Below are 18409 nucleotides of genomic sequence, written 5' to 3'. Positions count from 1 at the left end.
TTGTTTATTAAAGTGTTTGTCATTCTCTAAAGAGTTTAAACCCACAATCTTCACTCAGGAGCAAAAATAATAATGTGACATTTATCGTGTTAATTGTCGACATTTTATCTTGAGTTAGTTTTGGCCATATCGGAGCCCTCATAAAAGTGTTGCCTCACAATAACTCCATAAAGTCTCACATACATACATCTGAACAAGTTCTTGATCAGATATCGGATCCTTATCTTATTTTTCTTAACTCTTGTACAAAAGACCCTGGTGCCATAATTTTCTTAGAATAATCTGCTTATCATCTTTATTCTATCTTAAGAAACTGTATGTCCAAACAGAAACACAATGAGTTGTCTCACGCCAATGACTGTCTTGTTAAAACTTAAATCTTAAAAATAATGTATTGCAGAAATGGAATTTTACTTGTTGAAGATCTTGGTCTATAATCTGTTCCCTCTCAGGGACATTTTAAGTGGTTTTCATTACTTTAGGACCTTTGGCGGCCAGTTGACTGAAAACAATTAATGTTGTTCAGAGTCTCAGATACTCATTAAAGGCTCAGTGTGTAGGATTTAGTGACATCTAGTGGTGAAGTTGCCCCTCACCTCAGTTTCCCCTTCCAAACATTAAAGAGAACCTGTGGCAGCCTTCAGGTGTCATAAAAACTAAAGTTTAATTTGTCTACTCTGGGCTACTTTAAAAAACATGGCGGCCTATGTAGAGAGGACCTGCTCCCAATGTAAATATAAAGTATTTAAATATAAAGGGCCCATTCTAGGGTACAGAAAGCAATAATTCGTACAATTAAGATAGAACACACTCGTGAAAACCTCACTAGTATTATTTTATGTTCAATTTCTGCTCTGATCATTTGAGATCACAGGTCAAACTTTTAAGTTTCCAATTCTGGCTGCTGATTTCTCTCTGCACAGCAAAAATGAAAAGGTTTGGAAAACACAAAATTGCAACGAAACTTCCTGGACAAGCTGTTGGAGTTTCCTAGGTTTCATCACAATAATGAATCATTTACCTTTCATTATTATAAAAACTAATATTTTAATTTCTGTATACTATGAATTCTATTGTCACTGCTCGCCAGGGTCCAGGAGATTTAAACAGTGTATACTAAATGTAGATGTGAAATTTGTCACTCACCATTAACGATGTTTTCCAAATAATATTTATAATGTAAATGGTCAATAAACAACATGTATGTAATCGTATCGGCCAATCAAAGCCCTTTCTAGCATTGACTTACACATTCACACAGCACTTTCTATATCCCACCACTCACACACTGCCAGCATAGCCGTCAGGGGCAATTTAGGGTTCAGTGCCTTTGCCCTAGGACACTCCGGCATGTGTAGGGATTGAACCGCCAACCCTCTAGTAGACAACCTACTTTACTTTCTAGAAAAAATGTGTCACCACATCCTGAAGGACAGCACATCTGTGAGCTGAGCTTTCATGTCTTCTTAGACAGATGGTTTGAGCTGCCACGAGATCCCTGTGTCTCCTCCTGAGAGACGGAGGAGAGAACCTCAGCGAGAACTGTCTCATAACCCTCCTGTAGGTTTGATTCAAATTTGCGGGAAAGAGTGTGTATTTAAAATGAATCTGATTCATTTATTCATCAGCCTTGAAAATGTTCAAATAAGAGAAAATAGCCTTGAAATCCTGGGAGTTTTATTTAAAAGCCGTCCACATGAGCATGTCAGGGTAATTTAATAAAGAGTATAGACACAAACAAAATGTGTGCATACCACTGTACGCCTTTTAACATTTAAAAGCACAGAATATGAATAAAAAATGCACCATGCAACTTCTGATTGGTGTACACAACCAATGATAGAACACATGTAGTAAACTGAGCTCATAATGAAAAACAAAGGGACTGAGACAGAGTATGATGGTGACCTCTGAACACAAGTGAAAGAGAGCAGATAGAAACGGATCATACCTCCAGCTGTCTAAAATGGCTTCCTTTCCTATTTCCTAGTCATATTAGGGCCTCAGAGGTGATTTGATTAATATGTAACAAGCTAGCAACAAGCTGTTGGATGTAACCGACTGCTTAACCATCAGATACAGGTGACGTTACAAGAGGAAGTCATTTGAATTCTGATGGTGCTGCGTTCCAGTTCTTGAAGTCTTGTGCGCTGCACCAAGACCAAGGCGTAGAGGCAGCCATTCAACCGGACGACGGTCATAATAACATCGGTTTTGGCACTTAGGGACTTAGAGATAAGATGAACACGGCAGCAAGAGGAAGTGCTGGACAGGTAAGACGTCAGAGGGGGAGGAGGAGCCGGGAGTTTTGCGTTCAGAAACGACTACGGATTGTGTCCATTGGATCTGTCTCCCACATCTTGGGATCCCAAGCCTGGAACCAGCCAGTGAACGTCGGAGGTTCTGCTCCCTGTTTGATGGTGCTGATGGGAAGTCCTTTGCGACCAGATGGGTCTGAGTCTACGTACTCTTTTGCTACATTCAGAGGTAGATATAGAGGGAGGGGTAAGACACAGACAGGAGACAAAGTGAGAACATGGACAAATCTGACAGCATCATTTAACGCTGAGAATCAGTAGATTTAAACCTGCATTCATTGATTTTTGCTCACTTAGTTGTAAACAAATCACTGACTTAATACCACTTTGTAAAGCTCATAGGGCAGATAAAGAGATACGGACAACAGTTGCAGATACACTGAAGCAGTATCTTTCATTTGGAGTTGTGTCTCTGGCCACCTGACACATGCAAGTCCAACACTCACTCGCATTTTAGCTTTAACTCCTGAGGGAAATTTCTGAAACCCGACTTGTTACACACTCGCCTAAGTTTTCCAGCTAGTTGCTAACTGTGTCTGTCTGTTGTTTGGAGCCAGTCGGGTAGCATTACTAGCTGAGAGTGGGTTTTAAAAGCGAAATAATTCTGCAGACAGCTGCCTGCTACAGCCAGAGATGAGCTGCTGAGAGGAAATCAAGGAAATGTTGGTAAAACCAAAACATTAATCCCAAAGAGGATAAAAAGCTGGATTGACTAAGATAATTTTTGAGAGTTTATTCATATAAATGACACCTTTCCTATTATGTTTGTCATTTTGCCCTATTGTCAATATAAAAATGTGCATTATTTCAACTTTAAAACTTTGTAGCCAAATATACACAAACTTAAACATATTATACAGACAATCGTAGAGGTCCATAAAGGTCTATACAAGCTTTTTTGTTGTGTATTTGAGTCTGTTTTTATATTGACAGGGTGTCAACACTTGAAAATGTGCCATTAAAGCCTAATTTGGGGTTAATCCTTTACTAACACATTTGAATTAAGACACTGAGTCCGAGAAACAGAGGCACAGTGTGAGAAGATAATTTAAGAATACACACACTGTGAAAATACAGATTTTCTTTTGTATTGTAAAGTGAATTTGTGTGATGCTTTGGGTGCCTGTTTAAGGTGCCAAGTGCCTTCAAACTCTTTAACTTTACATAAACCCAACATCTATGAATCTAAAATGTCATATAATAGCATGACGGTATAAACGTGTTAGAGTTGTAGTGCGACAAACCTATTTTGGGAGCTCCGCTCCTCTCCTCTGCGTTAGCATCGGTTCCGACCCAAAGGAAGATCTACAAGGAGGAGAGACACACTCACAGTCATTCAGAAAGTCTGGCAGAAGGGTTTTATGAGCAGATCATAAAAGAACCTCTCACCTGGTCCCAGGTATCCAGGATCATGACATCATCCGTGGCCAGATCTGACTGAGTCAAGTCTCCTGGTACTTCTTCAACCTGAGAGGCAGCAGGGAAAAAATCATGTGTTTAAGTTTGTAGAACTTCAATTTTAGCATTAGTTTGATATCATTGTGTTGATTGTATAATAACATTTCCTCATCTGTTATTGTACATGTAATAACTCTTATCTTTTCACTCAGTGACTTACAGCAAGTCTCCCACTTTTGTTGGTGCAGCCGAACAGACGCGGGGGTTTGACCATCTTCTGCAGACTCTTTGACGTCTGGTAATCCTTCTTACCACCAAGAGCAGACCAGAAATCAGCTGGGAGGCAAAAAGTACAACAACCATCCGTTACAAGTAGTTTGTCACGTATCTGGGCTTGGTTTGTTTGAACAGGAAGTGAATTACATCCGTTTTACTTGGCGTTTTAATCTTTTTACGTCAAGCAGCACTTTGGTCTTATCAGGCCAATGATGAAAATTAAATCTGCATGGCAAAATACATCATGTAGCAATTAGATGTGACCATGAAACAGAGGTGTTCATTTTATCTGTTAAACTTTCATCATGACAACAGGACTGAATTGTTTTTAACCGACAGAGTTGTAATCAAATTAAAACAATGACTCATTGTAACTAAGTACCTCTGCCAAGGAGGTTATGTTTTTTTTTTTATGTGTTTGTTTGTCTGTTTAAAAGGCTCCGCAAAAACTACTGGAGGGATTACCACAAAACTTGGTGGAATCATTTAGAATGGGTCAGGAAAGAACGCATTATCACCCATTATATTACAGTATTTTGGTGCGGATTCATCTTTCTTAACATTTTTCTCAGAGAAACATTCATGGATCTTAATGAAAGAAACAGACATTTTTAGAGGGCTGATATTTATGAGTGTGTGAAATTTGTTGCAGATCCAAATCAAGATCTAGTTTAAATGTGGCCTTGGTGCACTTCTAGTTCTAGTTTCCATTATGACTTTAAGTGTATAACTTTGGTTAGCTAACTATTCCATAATTGTCAAAATCAGACAATTGTTATCTATGTTATTGTCTAAAATGTCATCTTTGGCAGATAAATAAAGGAGCAGCCATCCTGGCTGATAGTCCACTGGTTTCTTTCCATTGGGGATAAGTGTTGAATATCAAGCTAATACTAACTGAGTCTTTTCTTTTGTTGTGTTACGTATAAGGGGACACCCACCTGGCTCCTTGCCCTCTGACACTTGGCTGGCTTTGCCACCAAAGAAATCCGCTACATGTTTGGCAGCTGCCGCCTCCTCATCACTGGCTCCGATGCCCCGCCAAACCACCACGCCGCTCTGGGATTTCAGCACGAACACGTCGTTGGTGTTCAGATTGGAGGCACAGACCTCGACCTGAGTAAACAGGGTGCAGGCAGATGAGAGGTGAGAATGATACATCTCTACAGCACGTCAGTTTCACAGGGACGTGTGCACACAGCTCACCTCCACAGCCCGAGTCGCACGGGAGGAGCTCTGCCGGATGTTGAAGAGACGAGTGCTGCTGGTCTGCGACTGGCCACCTTTGCGTGACGTCCCTCCGCTGTGGATGATCATGGGTTTGCCCTGGAACAGGCTCATCAGGTGGGGAGGCTCCTGACCCTGAGTCACTCTCACCTGTGGATGAAGCCATGAGAAATACTTCACTATGAAGGTTGGTGGCTCTAATCACTATTCTAGTGTAGCCTACATCTATGTAGAAAAATTGAATAATATCATATCAAATGTTTGGATGAATATGTAGATATAAATGACATATAAGGCAGTTTCGGGATCATATCTCAGTTTGTCAGCATATCAAGTAATATCAAATGTCTGGTTAAACTATTTTGCAGGTTTTAGCTCTATAAATTATATATACCCTAAATTTATTCAAATCATATTTATAATGCACTCTGTACAGTTTAGTATCACATGTCATGTAAATGGTGTGTATTAATACACAAACGGGAACTTGGGCACATATCAATGCTTCTTTGACTTTCACTGAGATGGATCAGACGACTGAATCAAGGGTTTAGATACTGTTAATAGAAGTTCATACACTATTATACAAAATTCTACAGAAAAAAAGGACTGCTTCAAATGGAAGAAAATGCACATTTACGTTTCACAGTGGTATATCACCTATTAATAAGGCAGTTTTTCAGTACATGTGCAAAAGGTTTTCCTCTGTTTTGATGCCAAGATCATAAGAAAGTGAATAAACTCCTTCTTAAGTAAAATATCCAGTTATATATTCTTATTATTTGACTGGAAGATGAACTGTAGCACCGTTTCCTGGCCATTTCTACTGTGGCCACAAACATGTTGAAGTCATTTTGTGATATGTGGAGCTGCCGTAGACTGAGTCGAGTGGAGTCACAGAAAAACATACAGTAACACTGCCCTCTGCTGGTTGTCCCAGGCTGTTTGTTTGTCATAGCAGAAGAATACATTTTCTAATGACATATTTATTTACCTTATCCTCTGTAATAAGTCATAATGAATAATTAATCTTTGTACCAGTTACTGTTTAATGAAGTAAGTGATAAAAGGGTAAACAGTTTGTGTTGTCATGCAAGTTTCAAGTTAGTTAATTTTGACACTATAAACTGCAACTTCTCACTTAACTTCCACAATCCTCTTCTCATTTTCAGAGAACAGGCAACTTTGTCTATTTGTTTCAGATTCTAAAAAGAAAAAATCTACGTTTTCAAACTTTCAAAAGCGTACATTTTTTAAATAATTACAAAAAAGAATAAATTCTAACACTAATGGAATTTTTTTTTATCATATAGTCAGATGTTGCAGATTACTGTGGGGTTGCACAGACTTGTTTTTACACGTTATGAAAAGGAGAACTGTGCATGTGCATCCAGCACTAACCTGAACTGGAGATCCTCCCATTGAGTCATCGAGCTTCACTGTGAGGAACGCAGAGGCTGCCAGTTCATCCACAGTGCACTTCAGCCCCTGCCTGTCACAGTGACACACACACACACACTGCATGACTTTCCCAGAACTTTACCGGTGTGTACTGTGTGTGGTTAGACTGGGTGTGGTGTGGTATCATGTGAACGCACTCTTCCACAGTGTTGTAATTAATATTAGTACATTAGTTCATATAAAATTAGACAATAACAAGGTGCACACATGTTTGTGTGGATATTTATGTTTACTCACCAGGTGTATATGATGTGTTGCTCCCGGCCTCCCAGTCTGTAGCTGTAGAGGATGAGGTAACAGTCTCCGCCAAAGAAGTGACCGTGGGATGACGGTTCCACAAGCGCCATTGCACCGTTGTCAACTCGCCAGATCTGAAAGCCAGACCACAATTTAAACATCTCACCAATCATACTGTTTTACCATGTTTCTTCTTTTTTTGAATAAACCATCATCGTACCTTGACACTGCCCTTGCCATCATCCACCATGCCGTGCTGAGCGGCCATGGCTTTGTTTGAGTGCAGGGTGGAGGAATCGAAGGGCACCTGCGCCACTTTTGCTATGCGGCCCATGGTGTAGGCCTTAGTGGGGCCTGTGGTCTCGTCCTTGTCCTTCCAGTCACCGAAGAACTGCTTGAACAGAGTCGTCTCGGCTCCTGCGGGAAGTACCTGGAGCTGTGTGGGGATGAGGGATTTAAATTGATGAACTCTGTGTGTTTCATTTGTTGCTTTTTGTCTTGACATTAAATCATATACGTGATTTTTTTTGCCACATTATTTTCTTTCTCTCAGTGTAACATTGCTGTAACAGCAGTTATTAACAACCATGTAAGCTTTACCTGTGTCTTATTACAGTATCCCTTGTCTCTGATGAACTGCAGACCTGCAGACATGGCTGCTTTACGCTCTGAAATGTTGGCCTTGGGACCTGGTTGGAAACAAAAACAAGGAGGACATGGTGAAAAGCCCATAATTCCCTATACATCATATTAAAGCACAAAGGTTTAGATTTTTTTATCAGGGCAGGTATGTATTATTAACTGGGCTAATCCCATCGCAGAGGTTTCACTGAGACCGTATTCAGACTTTATATAAACATCCGTCCTGATTGTTCTGATTCCAAGTTAAAGTCTGAACACAGACACACACACACAGACACACACTGACATAAACATTGTGATTGGACACATTTGTGAACTCAGACTGGGTAAAAACGACATAATGTGGTTTTCACAAACAAATTTCACACATGATTATCTTCACATAGAGCGGGGACACGACATCTGATCACAAGTGAGCCGCCCCATTCAGGAGGCAATTAAATGTCCACTTGTGGTCAGATCTCTCAGGACAGATGTTAATACCAGGTCTGAACAGGGCCTGAGACTAAGACACCTCCAGGAGGCTCAGACATTGATCAAAAATAAATGACTGTAGATTTGGTCACTCTCGCTGTAGCAGTTTAAATGACTGTAGAAGTATCACAGATATTTGACTGAATCAGGGGCAGAACAGCTGCTGTTCATGTGTTTAGCTTGGAGGCCCAACTAATTGCAAACACACACTTTCCACCTAACTTCTCTCTAATTTGTGCAGGAGAAAAAATATATGTGAGGAGGAAACTAAAAGGCTATTATAAGGCTGCTGGTACCTTTCCAGACAAAGATGTTCTTGTCCACCCCGTTGTCCAGGATGTAGCACTCCTCTGGAGACAGCATGGCCTGTTTGAAGGGACTGGACGGAGCCACAGGGGAAACCTTCATCGTACCAGATGCATCAGAGATCTAGAAAACAGAGCAATCAGAGAATCAGAGAATCAGCTACCGGCTCGGCAATGAAAGACTTCACTTCAAACGATCTCTCATTTTTACACTGTACATGCCTGTAAACGTTGGTCTAATTTTTGGTTTGGACAAAAGAAACATAAAGCCTGTTGGGTTCAGGCTCGGTTCATTTTCTGTCGGGCTCGGACAGCGACAGAAAACTGTGGCCCCCAAATATGTTGGTAAGTTTACACTTACTTGGAAACAACATTCAGTTTGTGTTATTGAAGTTCTGGTGTTCAAATTCATAAAAACAGAAACACAAGAATACAACAAAATCTTACATATACAGTCAGTGAAATTCATCACTTTTGTCACTCACCATGTAGAGGGCGCCCTTCTTCCTGTTGGAGGTGTCCACCTTCTCATCATCAGGAGTGCCGGGCGCAATGGAGGATTTAGCACCCAGAGCCTGTACACCAACAACCAGAGGAAATTATTATTGTGTCCTCTTTTTGTTATAAACATCACTTGTGCCTCAAGCTATGATAGCCTCGATGGTGGTTTGTTTCGTAGACTATAATCTACAGCTTTACTAAGATTAAACACGATCTGATGAATCTGAAACAGACTCTGTGAACCATCCTGTCCTCTTCTCTGTCTCATTGGGCCTCTCTGCAGTTTACCTTCCTCTCTCGTCGTAAAGGGAGTGTTCACAAAAGCCACTTGGCACAGAATTGGCAAACAAACAGCAAATTACAAAGGGCCGCACTGTGTCCCGCTCGTTTCCCACGCTGACTCACTCGCTGGCCGTGAAATGCATCAAGGGCACTTATGGCTTCTGCTCTGGGGAGATCACCTTCAGTGCGTGGATGAGAAAAAAAAGGGAATGTCTGTGATTGTGTATCACCTCTATGACTTCTGCCGGCTCCTCCCCCTCCTCCACAATATGGAGTTGGGCTCTGCCGTTTCTCTCATTGTCTCTGATGTCGATGGCGACCCCAGAGGCCTTGAGCCGCTCGAAACGGTTGCACTCACTGCCACACCACTGGTAGACGTTCTGCAGGAGAGGAAGAGACAGGGAGCTGAGCGGAAAGTCCATCAAATTGTTGTCCTGGATGATTCGATGACCACTCTGGTTACTATGGTGACATGGTAGCAGGAAGTGTGTGTGTGTGTTTGGGGGGGGAAGGCAAACACACAGCTCTTTTGTCAACAGAACTGCACCTGGTATATCGGTTTACAATTTTGTTTGTTTTAATAAAGAATACGCTCATTACTTACTCTCTTTCCATCACATGAGCCGCTGTGATCAGGTGACAGTGAAATAAAATGACCAAAAAATTGAAATTGCCAAATCCATCAGGCAAGATGAATTAAGAAAAGAAACAGCCGGCTATACCACTAACAATCAAAACTACTGTGTGGAGAGTTAATTACAGAATGTGAATGCATTGAATTTTTATTCCTGTGATAAATAATGACTATATATAAATCAATAATGACCATAAATATTATTCAAAGTGGTTTATGTAATAAATAAAGTCACTCTGTCAAAAAGAACCAAAGTATTACGGTGAAGATATGCTGTATTACAGTATAGTGTCTGACCTATGAGTGAGTGTATGAGTGAACAGGATATGAAGTAGTCCTCCAGCTTAACAGAAACACACATGTTGCATCAACCCTGTGCTATGAACATTCAACACACACACACACACACACACAACACATACACTCATATGGGTATATATTTTTTTACATTTCATTTGTTCATATTTTGTCTTCGTAGTGAGTATTCTTATTTTATTGTTGCATATTTATTCTGTATTTGTGCATGTATATTCTATTCTAGCCCCTCATGGGGACCATGCTTTGGTCCCCATGAGGTTTCCTGGTCCTGACAAGGTCAGTGCTTCAGCTAGAAAAACTTCTAAAGAGGTGACAAAAAAGTTTACACACACACACACAAAGAAAAACAGAGCTCACCTTCCCCAGGTCAATAATGAAGCAGTCTCCCTTGTTGAAGCTGCTCCAGGACATGTCCACCTCAGTGGCTCTGATGGCTCTCCGACCCTTGATGTGCAGCAGGCGCTTCATGCTCATGTCATTGGTCACCACATGCTGAAAACCTGAGGCTGCGCCCCCTTTCTGTGACAAAAAAACCCCCAATAATTCAGGTGATGTAAACTTCAAACTTCATTTGAAATGTGTACATGAGCATAGATAAGGGAAGAAAAAGTCACTAATTGTACATAATGTACACAGCTTTATTAGTCAATAGCCATAACAGTCACAACTGCCACACTGAGAGGTTTGAAGCAGGGTGTATGGAGTGGATGACTTCATGAGACACATGGGCTGTAGGATCAGGATGAAATGAGTTTGACACAACACCATAAAGCCACAAACGATAATAGGTCGTAAATCCCACTGCCAAATAAACCAATAAACCTTATCGAGTGGAGAAAATGAAAAGAACATGATGCCTGCTTCTGGGCAGAAGGAGGATCATGTACCTTGGTGGCTGGATTGTCTCTTGACGTGCCATCCTTATTGAAGCCATTAAACAAAGACATAAAATCAAATACTGCAAAAGTGCAACAGACACACTCTCAGCTGGACACATGTTTGATAGAGGATGCACATTGAGAAACTGAAGCAAACACTGTCAGAGAATCTTTACCCAATAAGGCTCGGTTAGCATGTGGAATATTGGCGGTGCAGACCTCAAAATGGAAACCACATTCATACTGTGAATGCTTGTGCCTTTGTGAGGGTAAAACTTTCCATGGCAACAATGCAGGCACTGTTTATTATAATGGAAGAGCTGTTTTCCTAACAGTGGAGTTACCAAAACTATGAGGAGATAATGAGGTTTGTTAGTTCTGTTTCATGCTTCTTTTTCTGTAGATCATTGTGTGTGTGTGTGTGTTCCTGTACTTATATATTTGTGAGGACCATTTTCCAGCATAGACCCTACATAGTGAGTGTACAAATGTGTGTGCGTGTGTGTGTGTGTGTGTGTGTGTGTGTGTGTGTGTGTGTGTGTGTGTGTGTGTGTGTGTGTGTGTGTGTGTGTGTGCGTCTGTGCGTGTGTGCACATGTGCAAAACAGTGTTTCCAACCTTTGCTAAAGTAGTAAACAACTCGTGGGGCTAATTACACCGAGCTAAAGCCAGGAGGGGGGTTGGATGGTCTTTATGGGAAATGGGAAACAGATGGCTGGTTAAAGTGGCTCAGCCTGTGTCTTTCCACATGTTTTCTTTTGAACAGGCTGGTTGATTCAGTTATAGTCTAACTCAGACAGTGGGACACACCCTGAATGGCAAAGAGGAATGTTGAGTCTCCTCTGAACTTCAGACTCATAAGCTTAGCAGCATGACAAAGTTCATGAGATGCTGACAATCATTAAACCCTGAGGGTATTTTGGGCTACATTAAAGTCAAAGAGAGTTCTGACACATTTCTATGTGAAGTCATCACAACTGTTACTGTTATTGTCGTAATCACTAACTTTGTATTTCTTAACAGTAAATGCTTATACTTTATCTATGCAGTCATTAATGCAGAGCGGTGACTCTCAACCTTTTTTTGCTCGTAAACCCTTTGTACAAATTCATTAAAATGGTGATTTTCCCTTTTTAAACACTGAATTTGAATATCTATTTCATGACAAAGAGACATTAGAGCGTTCAGTATTTCTGGATGAACAGGACTAAGAGTCTGCAGCCCGTAGTCAGTGGCTCTGTGTGGCTGTAATTTGGCACAGCAGTGCTTTAATTAACGTCAGTATGCTAACATGCTAGCAAAGACAATGCCAATATGTCGTTGTTTCAGCAGGTATAATACCATGCTTACCATGTTTAGCTGAGATTAGCGTAAATATATCCTCGTATGCTAACTTCAGATAATTAGCCCTAAATACAAGGCACAGTTACAACTGGTGAGAATATCAATATTTTTTCTAAGGCTATTAGACGAACTGGTGCTAGCGATCTAACATGGTGATGGGGCTGGATAAAAAGTGAATAGATTACCAAAGTTATAATAATTTAACCTCAGGAGAACATGAATGTGAGTACTACATTTAATCCATCCATTAGTTGAAACATTTATCTAGAGAGAGAGAGAGAGAGATAGATAGATAGATAGATAGATAGATAGATAGATAGATAGATAGATAGATAGATAGATAGATAGATAGATAGATAGATAGATGGATAGATGGATAGATGGATGGATGGATGGATGGATGGATGGATTGATAACTCACCTTATACTTGATGCCTGATTTGAAGTACCCCAGAAAGGTGTTGGATTCGCTGTTCTGCAGCTCCCTGTACTGGACCGGCCCACCACCCAGGAAGTCATCCAGCTGCATGGCAAAGATGGCGGCTGATCCGCTCTCATCCTGCGAACACTCGTCCCCTGCGGAAACAAGACATCTGCACTCAAGTAACTCTGCTGCTGAATCCCTTAATGGCTCCACATGGATGCTGAAGGATCAAGTTTACCGCAGTACATTTCAGTTATTTGGCATGAGCAGAGCAAACTGCAGCACTTTGTAATTTCTGCAGTGGCCTTAACAGACCCCTGAGTCAGGACTGGAGTCTTTGAATCACATTAACCACATCTGCAGAGCTGCTTTGTATCCTGCTATTACTGTCAGATGGCACGCAGCACGGATAAAACTATTCCATGATAGTTTACATGACTAACATCCATCTCAGACACAGGGATTAATTATGTGCTCATTTATTTTTGGGCTAACAACTTTCAGATGGTTGCAGTGGCAGCAGATCTAAAGGGCCCTTGTGTGTGTGTGTGTGTGTGTGTGTGTGTGTGTGTGTGTGTGTGTGTGTGTGTGTGTGTGTGTGTGTGTGTGTGTGTGTGTGTGTGTGTGTGTGTGTGTGTGTGTATGCGTGTGTGTGTGTGCGCTGCCACAGTATGAGACTTGGCAGGGAACACTGCAGACATGGTGGGACCAGCGCCTGTTTCTTGTGGCCTGCAGGGTGATTCCATATGAGTCATAGCTCAGTTTTGTTTAGGCCTTGGTTTTGTTATGTAACGAAAAATCTTTGGTTCCCGAGAAAAATATTTTGCCTTCGATCTAAAGGAGTGTGTCACCGTGCGCTCTGTTCAGGCTTGAACTGAGGGGACTGTCTGGAGAGAGGAATTTCACAAAGCGGTAAGAGTTTTAGAGAAGGAAATGTCCTATGCAACGAAGCAGCATAGGATGTTTCAGCACTTAGATCAGAAGCCTCATCTAGTCTACCTTCCGTTCAGCGCCACGGGAAGTTTCACTTTCTGAACTCCGGACATTTTCCTGTAATTTTCCCAGAATGGCTGTATGTGAGAACGCAAATGTCCCAGTCAGTTACTCCAGACATATTCCACATTTCCTGCCCCAATAAAATGTCCAGAAAAAAAGTCAGATTGAGCCCATGTGTGAATACAGCAGGAGAATGTCTGGAAAATCACAGAAAGTGAGTGGGCGTGTTCATGAGATTTCACATAAAGTTTCGACTCCAAACTGGGAGAAAAAAAATATGTCAGGGTGAAAATGGGGTGCCATACAAGTAGAAGACGCATGCAAAGACGTCACCTTGCAAAAAACTTTTGGTGATAAGAGCCAACGCTGCTTTCAATGTGCTACACAAACAAAAACACTACGCCGTGGAATTTATATGTCTTCCCTCCTGCAGTTCTACCCACACCACTACTCCCATGAGTGTTCCAGTAACTTTCCCACTGTTTTCATTGGTGATCATGTCTGTAAATTGATTAAGTCTCATACCTAAAGCCACATTTGTGTGTTTATATGGGTCTAACTAGCAATACATGGATGTTTAAACTTATCTTATCTTATCTTCACTTTAGTATGCAACTAAGTTTGGTAAGGAGCTGATTACAACACTGTACTTTCACCAACTTGAGCAGCCAGCGTTTTATCACCATTCACATGATATGAATTTGCTTTGGCAAGTTGTCATAAAACAAAGATGAAACAAAAACCTCAGGAACATAAAACAAGTTGGGAAAATCATAAAATGACAAATGACAATAAAACCTTCTATAACAAAGTAGCAGGAGAACAACACAAGCAATGAAGCAGGGAATGTTCTGCAGTAAAATACTGTCCACTAACAGATATGCATAAAGTGCAAAAGTATTTTAAACGTCCACTGACTGCCTGCTAAGTTTTTGACACTGCTCTCTTACTTTTTATGTTCAGTGGATAATGTGTCTGTGACCTGCACCCTGATCTGAGAAGTACGGCATTTTGCGCCCATGTATGCTTGAACATGTATTATTGAATGACAAATAAGGCTGATTCAATCTGCTTCTAAATGTGTTGTTGCACGTTTCTCAAAACTGACTAAATCCTTTTCATCAAGTCAGATAGAGAGGATTAGTTCAATAACAGCAAAGATGATATCTTAAATACTAAGGGGATTATTATAATGTGTTGAGCGCTCTGACGTGTTACAACAGTGTCTGTGTCTCACCCAGCCACATGTGTATGTTGTAGGAAGGTGCAGCGGTGGTGAAGAGCAGCAGGTAGGCGTCCCCGCTGTAGAAGTTGCCGTGCAGGGCCTTGGGAACCGGCTTCAGGTCCAGGCTCTCGATACGCCACACCTGCAGGCCCGGCTGCTTCCCCGCACCCACAAACTCTTTATGGGAAACCATGGTGGCTCTGAGGGAAGAGAAAGAGAGGGAGGGTTAGAAATTCAGAGGAGGTCAGAGGGAGGCAGGAAAAGACAGGGAGGGATTTCAATGTTATTGCCTTGTAAATGTTGCTGCAAATAGAACGTTGTCAATACAAACCCAACCCAAGGACACAGGGGCAGACAGAGATGCAGGCTATTTGTGGATGTGTTTTGTGTTTTCATCTGTGTTTGTTTGTTAGTCAGCAGGATTACACAAAAACTACTGGACAGATTACCAGGAAACTTAGTTAAAAAAAAAACATTAAACTTTGTGCTGATCCTGATCAGGGGGCGGATCCTCCAGGAGAGAATTACATCTGTATTATATGTGAAAAAATGTATAAAAGACATATTTAGGGGCTTGGTATCGATGAGCGTGTGAAACTTGGTGCCGATTCAAATCGTGATCTAGTAGATTTGAAGGTTTCATTGGGGGTGTAGACTTTTTGCAGCCAATGTACAGTAACAAATAGGGTTAGAAACCTGTCACTGACACCAATGTGTAGCTGAGAAACCTAACGTGGCTTTAGCTAGAAGGCTTGTTTTAATATAAGGTCACTGTTTGGCCTATGTATGTGCTGTACAGAGTGTGATTTTTGCTTTTCATTGCTTTTTGTCTCATTACACAAAAATTACTGAACTGATTTTCTTGAAACTTGGTGGCAGGGACCAAGAAAGTATCATCTATCTTTTGGAGCTGATTCTATTGAGGGAGCAGATCAAGGATTTATTTTTCCACTTTCTTTTACATTTTAATAAGGACATTTTCCTACATTTGTGTGAATTTCATATGGAGAGTGCAAATATCTATAAACAGGCGAAATTTGGTGCCAATCTGATGCAATATGGTAATAAAGTGGACAGCCTTAGTAGAGGTGTGCGCTCTTTTCTAAGTGAAGTGAGATGTCTTTTTTTGGCATCAACATCATGACGTGTTTTCCTGAAAAGCAAATGCTTCAGTAGAGTTGAAGGTAGAAGCTGAGTGGGAACCAGTTAAGCTTGTTCTTAAACCAACAATTAGTCGGCTGCTGTCACATCTGTACATTATTCACATGCGGACTTATGGAGATGTTTAACTTTTCACATGAACTGGAACGACTCTTTAGCTTTAAGTGTGAAGGAAGGTTTGCCTAAAAAAAACAAACTTTAGATTATGATGATAGTGTTTGTTCTGCCAAGGTTGCCAGATTATACAGATTACAGTTCGCCCCGATTACACAAGAGCCAGATTACAAATCGGTGCAGCAGCAGGATTATTGCAACGGAGTTGACGTCGGCTGTGATCTCAAAACCACGACAATTTCCACTTTCTCATCGCTGTAGCGCACGAGAGCTCACACACCATATACTTACACTAGTGATCCACATGCTATAACCACAGGCTACACCTGCTTATTGTGCAGGGTGCATTATTTACACATGTTAAAATATGACATCACAGCTACCACCTGACAGGGCAGAGATAAAACAAACACATCATGATGGAGAATGATTGCTGTGGAGTTTGTTCAGCTGGTGGTTAAATGTAGCTCAGGTTTCACCGCAGAGAGGGAAAAAAACACTCAGTGGACTTCCTGTAACGAGATGATCAATAAATGCTGCATCATGGACGAACCCTCAGAGAACGAGAGTCTGGAGCCAAATGCACCATTAATAACACTGATGCACCAGGGGGCGTTACTTTGAGTTAAACAATCACTACTTATACGTCATACTTGCCAGAATGTACCAACTAGTTTTCTAATTTGTTCATGCTGCAAATGAAATTGAATCGAGAGAAGCAACCACTTTGTCATGTTTGACAACGGTTAATATTCGTCATTCAGTGTGAGGGTATGATTATTGGGGCGGGGGTGTACAGGCTGGTTCAGGTGTTACAACCCCTCCATCCTAACATAACAGTGAGGACAACACTGCTGGTCCACAGGGATCAGTGCAGAGATGTCTGCTGGGAAGAGCAGCTCTAATGAAGAGACTTCATGTAATCTGCTGTGGAGACTGATCTCTATTGTTTGAGTCATCTGCACATATAAGAATAACAAGACGAGACAAGACAAGACAAGACAAGTCAAGAGAAGAGAAGAGAAGAGAAGAGAAGAGAAGAGAAGAGAAGAGAAGAGAAGAGAAGAGAAGAGAAGAGAAAAAGAAAAGAAAAGAAAAGAAAAGAAAAGAATAGAATAGAATAGAATAGAATAGAATCCAGGACTCATTCCTGCTGCTTCCACATTAAGTCACATTTACTCTTTGGACTACCTCATGCCTTTTTTCTTTTTTTTTATAACTATTACATAACATCCAAACTACTACTTCCTACACTCTGCTCCGTTCATTCTCAATGTATAACAGAGAATGTCCCCTCAGACATACAACACAGTTTATCTCTATCATAAAACCCAAACTTCCTGCAGTGTAGTTCTGTTTCTCGTCCTTTCACTGGCTGTGCAGGAGGCCAGTGATCAAACAAATAAATAAATAATTCTGAATGGACGGACACTGAGTGCACATCTAGAGTTAAAATCACTTCAAACTTTAACTGGCCACACGAGCGTCCCAGTTCTAACAACACGAGCTACGCAGCCAAGATCCTGCACCGTTTTCTCCTCAGTGTATAAACAAGAAGTGTTAAATCAAAGGGCATGAAGGGAGAGAAGGAGCGTGCGTGTTGACTGGAAGAAGAAGAAGAAGAAGAAGAAGAAGAAGAAGAAGAAGAAGAAGAAGAAGAAGAAGAAGAAGAAGAAGAAGAAGAAGTAGTAGTGAACTCACAGTTTGCAAGATGAATCAGGCAGGAGGAGAAAGTGGAGCAGAGACGCTGGTGGAGGCTGTAGACGTGGGTGTGACCCGTGTGTGTGTGGAGCAGTTTTTATGTTTTTGTGTGCAGAGGAGGAGGAGGAGGAGGAGGAGGAGGAGGAGGAGGAAGAGGAGGAGGAGTGTTCACGTCTGTCAGAGGGGAAGGGGGGAGGAGCGCTGATTGGTCGACAGGAGACGCAAATAGAAAGATGCTTCAGTCAGCCTGTGTGCAGCCACATTTGTTCTCATATACATTTAATATAACAGGTTATAAAAAGTCTTCCTCTTCAGTTGCGTGTGAACTTGACTGTCTCTCAGGGCAGAGTGTGAGGTGTTCAGAGAGGGAGGGACACTCTGAGTCAGGATAAGGTTCCTCCCTCCCTCCCTCTGATTTCCTGAACTGAGGGATTTACATGCAAACATGCAGGAAGCAGCAGTGTTTTTCTCAACAATTTCTTGAAAACGTTTTT

The 18409-nt window shown here is 41.3% G+C and overlaps 2 protein-coding genes across 2 annotated transcripts in view; both read right to left on the bottom strand.

Annotated features, from left to right (window-relative positions):
- Positions 1-16705, bottom strand: part of wls (Wnt ligand secretion mediator) — a 34751-nt gene extending 18046 nt beyond the window's left edge. The window contains exon 1 of the mRNA XM_034612628.1: positions 16694-16705. The gene's annotated coding sequence lies outside the window, so the exon portion shown is untranslated. The remainder of the gene's footprint in view (positions 1-16693) is intronic.
- On the bottom strand, positions 1669-18059 carry scinlb (scinderin like b). Its single transcript, XM_034612626.1, has 17 exons — positions 17916-18059; positions 14952-15139; positions 12716-12870; positions 10431-10592; positions 9352-9501; positions 8824-8913; positions 8330-8462; positions 7518-7606; positions 7138-7353; positions 6918-7051; positions 6621-6711; positions 5199-5369; positions 4934-5108; positions 3937-4052; positions 3708-3785; positions 3563-3623; positions 1669-2475 (listed from the first exon to the last, which is right to left on the bottom strand). The coding sequence occupies exons 2-17, from the start codon at positions 15130-15132 to the stop codon at positions 2315-2317; spliced, it is 2163 nt and encodes a 720-aa protein (XP_034468517.1). The 5' UTR covers positions 15133-15139; positions 17916-18059; the 3' UTR covers positions 1669-2314.
- Positions 18060-18409: the final 350 nt, after the last annotated feature.

The sequence above is a fragment of the Hippoglossus hippoglossus genome, chromosome 17 (assembly GCF_009819705.1).
Source record: "Hippoglossus hippoglossus isolate fHipHip1 chromosome 17, fHipHip1.pri, whole genome shotgun sequence".
NCBI lineage: Eukaryota > Metazoa > Chordata > Actinopteri > Pleuronectiformes > Pleuronectidae > Hippoglossus > Hippoglossus hippoglossus.
The sequence above is the reverse complement of the archived record's forward strand: the minus strand, read 5'-3'. Positions and strand labels throughout refer to the sequence as shown.